This window comes from Xyrauchen texanus, chromosome 45 (assembly GCF_025860055.1).
Source record: "Xyrauchen texanus isolate HMW12.3.18 chromosome 45, RBS_HiC_50CHRs, whole genome shotgun sequence".
NCBI lineage: Eukaryota > Metazoa > Chordata > Actinopteri > Cypriniformes > Catostomidae > Xyrauchen > Xyrauchen texanus.
Genome location: NC_068320.1, coordinates 21,256,883 through 21,267,469, shown reverse-complemented (window position 1 = coordinate 21,267,469; position 10,587 = coordinate 21,256,883). Strand labels below are relative to the sequence as shown.

At 36.4% G+C, this 10,587-nt stretch overlaps 1 protein-coding gene across 1 annotated transcript in view; it reads right to left on the bottom strand.

Moving 5' to 3' along the window:
• Positions 1–6,796: 6,796 nt before the first annotated feature.
• The window catches only part of LOC127637633 (metallophosphoesterase domain-containing protein 1-like), a 60,112-nt gene continuing 56,321 nt past the window's right edge, over positions 6,797–10,587 (bottom strand). The window contains exon 7 of the mRNA XM_052118793.1: positions 6,797–9,233. Within this exon, the coding sequence (XP_051974753.1) occupies positions 9,115–9,233 (119 nt within the window). The 3' untranslated portion in view covers positions 6,797–9,114. The remainder of the gene's footprint in view (positions 9,234–10,587) is intronic.

Sequence of the window (10,587 nt, the reverse complement as noted above, 5' to 3'; positions counted from 1 at the left end):
TACAAACAACAGGCTTACAACCCACTGCGCCACCTCCAAGTGGTGGTGGCGCAGTGGGCTAAAGCACATAACTGATAATCAGAAGGTCACTGGTTCGATCCCCACAGCCACCACCATTGTGTCCTTGAGCAAGGCACTTAACTCCAGGTTGTTCCGGGGGGATTGTCCCTGTAATAAGTGCACTGTAAGTCGCTTTGGATAAAAGTGTCTGCCAAATGCATAAATGTAAATGTAAATTTTTGTTTCATTACACATGCTCACACGTTCAACAACAATTCAGCTCGGGGCCTGGGTAGCTCAGCGAGTAAAGATGCTGACTACCACCCCTGGATTCGTGAGTTCGATTCCAGGGCATGCTGAGAGACTCCAGCCAGGTCTCCTCAGCAACCAAATTGTCCCTGTTGCTAGGGAGGGTAGAGTCACATGGGGTAACCTCTTCGTGGTTTCTATAATGTGGTTCTTGCTCTCGGTGGGGAGCGTGGTGTGTTGTGTGTGGATGCAGCGGAGAATAGCGTGAAGCCTCCACACATGCTATGTCTCCATGGTAACACGCTCAACAAGCCACGCGATAAGATGCATGAACTGACGGTCTCAGACACGGAGGCAACTGAGATTCATCCTCCACCACCCGGATTGAGGCGAGTCACTACGCCACCATGAGGACTTAAAGCGCATTGGGGAAAAAAAACTGAAAATCTTTCGACCCACTGTCACCAAATTCCATGAGATCAGTCTGTATTTTACTAGGACTGTACCAGCATTGCTCAACCACTGTGACACCGGCTTGATAAATACAGAGCATGTGCTTGGATAGATGCTAGCTCTTTTCCATCATTTGATCATAATTTTATAATTCCACAAGCATATCTTTTAAACAAAATGACATTTTGAGAAGTGCAAGCACTGGGATTAAAAGTTGGGTAAACCTCTCAACAGCATCTTCCTGCAGAGCTTTGCAGGTGTGAATAGCCAAAGAGTGCCAATATCAAAATTAAGGCCACTCATTTCACCTTTATGTAGGGCTCTCTGACGAGAGAGCACACACACACACACACAAACACACATGTTGTGTTTCCATGTTTTATGGGGACTTTCCATAGACATAATGGTTTTTATACTGTACAAACTTTATATTCTATCCCCTAAACCTAACCCTACCCCTAAACCTAACCCTCACAGAAAACGTTCTGCATTTTTACCTTTTCAAAAAACATAATTTAGTATGATTTATAAGCTGTTTTCCTCATGGAGACCGACAAAATGTCCCCACAAGGTCAAAAATTTCGGGTTTTACTATCCTTATGGGGACATTTGGTCCCCACAAAGTGATAAATACACGCTCACACACACACACACACACACACACACACACACACACACACACACACACACACACACACACACACACACACACATACACATCCTGAAAAGCATCCCATTTCTTGCTTCATGAGTCACTGGAGAAATTATTCGCTGCACAAATATAGCTTACATGTTCTTCGTATCTCATTAGAGCAAACAGAGGAAACAGAAACACTGAATAATTTTGATTTTTAGATGTTCCAGCTAATTATGTTCTTTGGAGGCTGCCTGCAAGCAGCATGACATCGTTTTAATTTGTATTTTCTAAAACCCCCATTAAAATGAAGCCAGCCAAATAAAGTTAGCTATGTTTGCGGCACTTTTTTTGTTTTTTGTTCCCAGATTGGGAAAGTGAAGCAAAGCAATTAAATGTAAAGTGGGCAGCCGTTCTGTTTTTTTAAATTTTTTATATATAGATCATCTTTTGTATTTAAAAGGCAAATACAAACAGAACTCCACTTTAGATGAGCATCACTTAAATTTGCCGCTCTGGTTTTGTAAACAAACCAATTACAGCAATACACCAAGTAAATATTGGTTATATTTTAAACTTAATATTTGAGATATTCACAGATAATATATTCAAAGGAATCACTTCAGGCATTGCTGTGCTTGGGCCACAGTGACTTACAAACACAAATCATTAAAGGCCCTTTCAGCTAACAGTTAACAATGATAAAAATTATCTTATCGTTTTTGGGATCATTCCAAGTTCTCATTTTTTTATCATTTGAAAGAGGATTTATCAACCTTTTAAAATTGAGATGGAAATCTTGTTTTGTGTCACGCTCTTGACACAGAACTGTAGATATCGTTGATATGCACAGCTATAAAAAAATAAAATAATAATAATTCTTTAAATGCATATCTTCCATACATACATTCATATTAATTTTCATCTGTGCAACTGGAAGCTGTGAAGTAGGGAGATCAGTTGTTTTATTCAGAAAGGAAGAGGACCAAATTGCAGACCAGACAAAGACATACTAACACACACACAAATCCAACCAATGTGTCAATCTCTCTGCACGCTAATCTGGTGATGGATTACATGTTGGAGAATATAATAGATTCTGGCAGAACACCTTCACTGCTTTCCACTTCACGGACAGATAATCCAGACAAGACTTCACAGACTTGTAAGACAGTTTGAAGTTTGTCGCCAAGGAAACCAATGTGCTGCACCTGCAGGAATTCAAACCTGGCACCAGCCCAAACTACTAAACAAATCAATAGCACAGGCCAATCCTTTGGTGAATGTATAACATCTAAAATGTGTGGGTAAATCCAGAAAGTATCAGTAATAAGGGTGCGGTCTTGTCACCGTTGAAGACGATTCTCAACAAAATGTCAAACACACTAAAATGTTGATTCGATTCAGTTGATGTAATTTTCCCTGAGCACGTGTCAAACCTGGTATCCCATTTGAGAATATTAGAACAGATGGCCTGACATGTCTAAGGTCTGTTTGCTTTCCTTCATACTGTCATCAGTTAGTCTTTAGCACTTCACACTATGTGAATATGCAAATTACTCTATAACTGTACTTTCATTGTTACTTAGAGCCTTGTTGCTGTACTATCGGTCCTTCTCCAGGTTTACTGCATTATGATCATGGCATCATAATGAAGTTATGACATCATGACACAGATTAAGTTGATTAATTTTGAAAATGTATTCAATTTCAGAATTTTGTGGTATTGAAGCTGGTTAAAATACTTATTCTTGCATATGAGTATCAGGTACCACAAAGCTCTCTGCAGATGTTTGGAATGGATCTTTTTGTAGAATTGTGGTAGATTTCAGACAACCCTGGCAAAATGCTAATAAGGGAAATAAGTTGGAGAGAGACCTGGTCACATCCTCTGCTATATCTTTGTTTTAGCCCATTTACCTGTACTTTGGAGAGACAGAATAAGTTTTAGGCAGTAAATAATGAATGTGCATGTTCTCTCACATTCTGCATCTTGAATGAGACTACAGTAAATGTACTTCAGCTCTTGTACATGTACTTTGATTCACTGTTGGCTATATATAAATAATCATTAGTTAAATAAAGAATAACTACAATGTATATTATCACATTGTTATAACTATGTTATTACAAATGTATTTTAGTAGAATTTCATTTTTGTTTGCCAAATAACACAAAGCAAACATGTAGGCTTGCAGATTGGTCAATGAGCAACTGATAGTTTGACATTAATATGCAATTTAAAAATTGAACAAGTATTAATAAATATATTTATTTATAATATACAAATAATATATTTGTTTGTTTGTGTGTTTTCTTAATTTTAAGTGTCCAAAGACAGTCTAGACATTACAGATCAACAAGTATACATGTATTGCTTTTTATCAATGTTGCAGGAAAAACATTATCATTATGGCTTTGTCACATAGACATAATTTAATCGACTTCTCTGTAACCACAGACAGACATTTGCACTTCAGAACACCAGTGTACAGAATAAAATGAACACAAAAAAAATCTAATAATTCATATTCTTACTTTTCATTTGTCAAGAATGCTATAGCACCTCAGATGGCAACTTATTTTTGAATAGATCTGAAATACCTACTGTAGTCATCCTTTTCCTTGAGATCCTGTAGAGAAATACAAATAATCATCTCCCTCTTAACATCCATTGTCAAAGTTCTCAAACATTTTACACATAGTAGGTAAAACTAAAAGTTTAAGGAAGGGAATGGTCCCCGACTGACTTCAACAGATCTTCTTGGTCACTTTTTTCGTAAATTTTTTCAAGAGGTCAAGTCTAACTAGCATCAAATGTTCCAAAGAGGTCAGACCGCAGAGGTATTAGCATTTTAGCACATGAACGTTTAAATCACACTGAGGTGAGCAAAATGGCTGAAACATAAATTATTTATTATACATTTAAGTTATAAAATAGTAAAAAAGCTCACTGTAAAAATTAAAAGATACTCTTTGGAGAGCATCTACAGTAGGTACCCTTAAAAGGGCAGTTAGGTGAGGACCTTACAAAATGGACCTCATGAGTTTTTGCAAGAACTCTAAAGAGTGTCAACGGTACCTCCAATAACCTCATTATAAAGGAAAGACTTTGAGGCACTTGAAATGTGTTCTTGAGAACACAACAAGATATTTGAGACATCTTCCATATAGTGGCTAAAAGTTCTCAAATTGTTTTAGATTGGGGTTAACTGTAAGACTTGGAACTCAATATACAATATGCGACAAGTGCACTTCCTCGCATCTGGAGGTAAAGACTTTGGATAACGCTGAAGCCATACTGGTGTATCTTATCTGTTGATAACTGTACAATGCCCTGAATGTTAGTAAGAATAGAGAACGGGCACCAGATTAGTAATAACTCAGCAGGGACCTCCCACCCTGAGGCTCTGTTCTGACACTTTGCTGATGACAGAATTGGGAGTTTTCGTCCTTTTTGGCATGGAGAAACAACGAACAAAGAGTGAGGGGGTGGGATGGTTTCACATGACTCCCAACAGAGCAAGTCCTCAACGCCCTAAGCTATGTAAAAAGTGGGCGGGTGAAGCCGAACCTGGCAACCTGAGCTAAATCTGGCATTTTTTAACATTTCTTAGACAATTTGTGTTGCATTATCTCCAAACCACCAAACAGAAACTAAAATAAAAACTGACACATAGACTAAATAATAAAAAGACTAATTATAACCACAAAACTTGTTAATTCCAAAGGTTATGTTACAGAAATGTTTTGCTTACAGAAATATTTTTTCTATTCTGCATGCAATTTTATGGTTTCTATTGTTCTTAGTCCATATCAGTGCCCCCTAAGGCATTTCTGGGGTGATGATGTTTCATATGTTAATGAAGCCAGGACAATGCATCTTGCAAACAAATGAAAAACTCTACTCATGACTTTTAATTCTTTATGAAGGTTACAGTAATGATAATACATCTGCATAATTCCCATTCATGAAGGATAAACCTTAAAAGGGATAGTCATCATTTACTCAACAATAAAAGGGAAAGGTGATTGAGGCTATTAGTATTGCCTTAGATCTTCTTTTGTGTTCTTCAGAAAACAAAGTCATAAGGGTTTGGAACAACATGAGGGTGGATAAATGATGACAGAATTTGTATTTTTGGGTGAAATATTCTGACTACTCTTTTAAAGGTTTGAATGGGTCAAATGTACAAAAAGAGTCTATAGTACACTTTAAAAAGGTTATTTTTATGGTCAGATTTGTATAGATACAAATATTAATAGCCTGTGCAGAGATATTTCAAATGCACAATCCAAACAAAGAAGCTGAGTAACATAACTCTAATTTGAATATGTGATTTAAGAGTAGGGAAATTATGGAGATCCAAAATTTCAGAAACGGGCAGCATAAATGACAGACATCTATCAAGTCATATTTCAATTGAAATGCTGAAGTTAAAAGCAAAACATTTTTAAATATAAAGTGTTGGATGATTAAAAAGAATGTAGCCTTAATCTTGCTTGGTTTAATATTTTAGGTAAACATTTATTAAAATGTATAGGAAAAGTAAATCCATTGACTGGTCAGCATTTGATTTTTCCATTTTAAATTGTCCTAAAAGTACAAATATCCCATGTAATTTCTCAACTGAGAGCTGCATTAAAAAAATGCTGATTAAAATATATATTTTAAACATAAAGAATGTAACCCCCGAGGAACACCATAATAAGTAACAGCATTCTTTAGAATAAATCAACACACTTTTGCTTCAGGACGTGCACTCAAAGAAGATCATACAAAAATTAAACGTCTTTGTCACAACAAACATTGTTCATAAATAAGCAGCATATGACAGTAATCAGCATGCATTGTTGCAGCTAATTGTTTTGTGTTTCGTTTTTTTCCATCGGCAGTTGCACAAGCATTTGTTCCACCACATTTCTCAACTGTTTCAGAGAGAGCCATACGCAATGCCCCGGGTTGTTTAACAGCACTATAATGTAGTAAACCAGGTTTTAGTTCGCCTTTAAGAGCATGTAGCGGTTGACAGAATTATGCTGCATGTTTGTTATTTGTGAGATTCCTCCAGTTTATAAGAGATACAGAGGACTGACAGTAGAGGACATCTCTGTGTAAAGCACACAAGACGACAGAGAGACAGATGTTGATGGTACGCACTACAGAGATTTCAGTAGATGGCACATGAATGGATGTAAAGAGGCGAAAAAATGATCTAAGAAAATAAAGGTGGGAGAATAAGAAGAGGAATAGCATATATGTCTGTAAAAAGTGGTAAGGATGACACAGAACAGACTTTAATGGCATTGTAAAAGCCAGCCTGGAATAAATTACCTTCCATCCCGCAGGATTACTCATGTAATTATTCGAATGAGGGATTTCATTAGTATGTGCAGAGGTGTGGAAGAGGGATGAGCTGAAATGTTACAAGAGTGAGGGCAATTTTTACCCACATAATTTAAGTTTTAAGCCACGTCTAGATAATTGATATGAAATTCGAGCTCTTTGATCAGAACAAAATCGTGAGGGTGTAATAATGTTGGAATCTACTTCTCTTATCTGCAGCCACACAAAAAGATAAACATTAAGAGAGAGATTTAAGGAGAAAGAGGGCATACCCTGGAAACAGGGATACATTTTTAATTTTAAAAAGGAGAAACAGAGATTGAAGATTGAGTGTTATGGATAAGTTTTCATTTAATTTGTGCAAATGATCTTTCCCAGAACAAAAAGGAACAGTTTCTAAGAGAGAAAGATATGTTCCACTGGGAATTTATCTCTGCTACAGAATTGTTTCAACACCATAACTCTTGATTAGATGGCATACAAAATGAATTGACCAAAAACTAGCCCAAATAAAGAAAAATTACAATGTATATTTAGCATTAAAATTTCACTGCACAATTAATTAACAAACAATCCACAGAATCAGATTTGAAATACAGAACAGCATGCTGTTGAAGTCTTCAAACATGCAAAATCGAAAGGAGAAAAAAGGAGAAAAAGCCACAAGAGAGTGCAAAGCACAAAGTTTGACCTTTGACTGAATGTAAAACAAGGGTACAAAAAGCAAGAAAGCCTTAAAAAAAGAAAGAAAGAAAGACGAGACAGAATTCAGTCTCATAGACGTCAGCTTCATAGTCGGCATTTCCAATATCATCCGTTCATTCTTCTTTTCCTCAGGCTATGATAGAGGAGCAATTAATCGCATGCGCACACACACACGCACGCGCTCACACACACATACACACAAACACACGTTGGTGAGGCTGTCCTTATGAGGACTCTCCATAGAACTAATGATTTTTATACTGTATGAACTATAGATTCTATCCCCTAACACAACCCCTAAACCTAACCCTCACAAAAAACTTCTGCATTTTTACATAAAAAAAAAAAAACATTGTTTAGTATGTTTAAGTGATTTGAATTATGGGCACACTAGCAATGTCCTCATAAACCACATTTATAGCATAATACCCTTGTAATTACCAGTTTGTAACCTTAAAAAAAATTCCTCGTAAACCACCCAAACCTGCCCCCGCGCACACACACACACACACACACACACACACACACACACACACACACACACACACACACACACACACACACACACACACACACACACACACACACACACACACACACACACAGCAGGATAATTTGTTCGATTTATTTGTTTTTATTCATCCATTTATATGGAGTAGATGAAAACCCTCTGCATCTAACAGAACCAACATATTAGGCCTAATGCCACACACAGTTAATGCTGAAGAGCTGTAAAACACATGGGAATAAATTATCACCAGGAGGAATGTTAATAAATTATAGTGGGAGCATATGGATCAAAGTGCAACATATTCTTGTTATGCAAAAGCACACTTTGTGCGCGTGCCGAGTCTTTGATATTATTCGGAGGGACGTTAACCGAAGAGCTTTAGAAGAACTATTAAATATTTGGCCTTAAACAAACACTTCAAACTACTGTAAAAATTCACACTGCATCAGTAAAGGACTGTTTGCTTTTAAACACATTCACAGTTTTGCACATTTACAGTAAATCAAACAATAAAGAAAGTATGAAAAAGTAGAAGGAATCTTTTTTTTTTGCCATCTATTTTATAAACATTACATTCCTGTTTAGAGCAAGTTTATTCCTCCCAATATAATCCAACATGGCCCGAAGTTGAAAAGAGCAACATATAACAACAGAGCAGATACTGCGTAACAGATAGGAATAAGTATGATGAGAGACTTAGACTCAGAGAGAGAGAAAGAGAGAGAGAGAGAGAGATATGGTACCCTGAAGAAACTTGTTTGCACCATAGTGTTGTTTCTCTCAGGGCACATCCTGGAACATTCAAGAGTGGATCCAGAGCACAGAAATGTAACATGAGATTTTTTTGTTTGTTTTTATTTTTGTGGTTCCATTGAGGCTTCAAGCTTACAAAGTTCCTTTAATAAGTGCCAGCCAGTAAGACGAAAGCTTGACTTCCCACCTTGTGCACGGAGGCTTCCATGACCTTATGAATACACGATTGTCATGCCGTTTCAATTACAATGCAAAAAGTCAGAAAAGAGTCCAAATTTCAAAGAGGCAAAATGCCGCTATTCATGTTTGAGCACGCAGACGGCACAAATGGATGAAAATGTCCTTGGGAATATCCAAAGTAGCATCATTCTCGCAAGCTTTATATACACTACACAGTATCCATACACGCTCAAAGAGGGACCCTGATTGAAAGAATGGGGAAGTGGGCAGGTCTCAGTTCAATCATGAACTCCTGGGATTGGGTAAGTCGAAAACGATAGGCTGGTTCATTGGCTGGAAGTTCACCGTGCATGCTGATGCATTAATGAATGAGGTGGTTCCATCAGTCATCATACCGTAACCTAGCTCGCACAAACACAAAGAACAGAGATATTTTGATTGCTTACGGTGAAGAGATTCATTCATTTACTCCAATGTCTTGGTGCAAGATGCTACAATTACTTTTAACAGTTAGTACAGTTAAAAGATTAAAACTGATCAAAAATTATTGCAATATGTTTTGAAACAAGGTTGAATCATGTGTTAAAAAGGAAAATGTAAGTTTGGTAACTGTACATTGTGTGTATAAAGTTCATTGCGTGAGCACATAAATATGTTATATTAAAAAGTTAATATCTTCTATGAAATTTCAAAAAGCTAAAAATTACAAATACAATTTTAAATAACTTTGACAGCAATTATTTTGGTATGGATGAATTTGATTCTTCTGAGGAGACACTTGGGTAAAAACACCTTAAAGGGATATAAAAATGTATAAAAATTCTCTCATCATTTACTCACCCCCATGACTTTTTCTTCTGCTGGACACAAACAAAGATTTTAGAAGAATATTTAAGCTCTGTAGGTCCATATAACTCAAGTGATTGGTGACCAGACCTTTCAAGTTCCACAAAGCATATAAAGGCAGCATAAACGTAATCCATTAGACTCTAAATCCATGCTTTCTGAAGTGATATGCAGGTGTGGGTGTGGAAAAGATCAATATTCAAGTCCTTTTTAACTATAAATCTCCACTTTCACATTCTTTCACATTCTAAAAGTGAAGGTGGAGTTTGATAGTAAAAAAGGACTTAAATATTGATTTGTTTCTCACACACACACCTATCATACCACTTCTGAAGACATATTAAACTACTGGAGTCATATGGATTACTTTTATACTGCCATTATGTGATTTTTGGATCTTGACATGTCTGGTCACCATTCCCTTGCATTGTATGGACCTACAGAGCTGAAATATTCTTCTAAAAACTTTGTTTGTGTTCAGCAGAAGAAAAAAGTCATACACATCTGGGATGGCATGAGGGTGAGTAAATGATGAGAGAAGTTGAATTTTAGGGTGAACTATTCCTTTAAATTTAGAGGTGCAAGTTACAGCATCAATATATAAAAATAAATATATAATGACACAGCTCAAAACATAAATAAATAAGCTTGCATTTGGAGTTGTGCAATTATATTTTTGCATGGCATGGGATGATAGATTTTCCTTATTATTCAAATTTTATTCTCATTATTAAATCATTTGGTTTTACACAAAGGATTGGTTCAGCCAAAGATGGAAATTCTGTCACCATTAATCAGCCTCATGTTGTTCCAAATCTTTCACCTGTGAAACTCAACAATAAATGTTAGGCAGAATGTTAGCTTTAGTCACCATTTATTTTCATTGCATCTTTTTTTAATACAATGAAT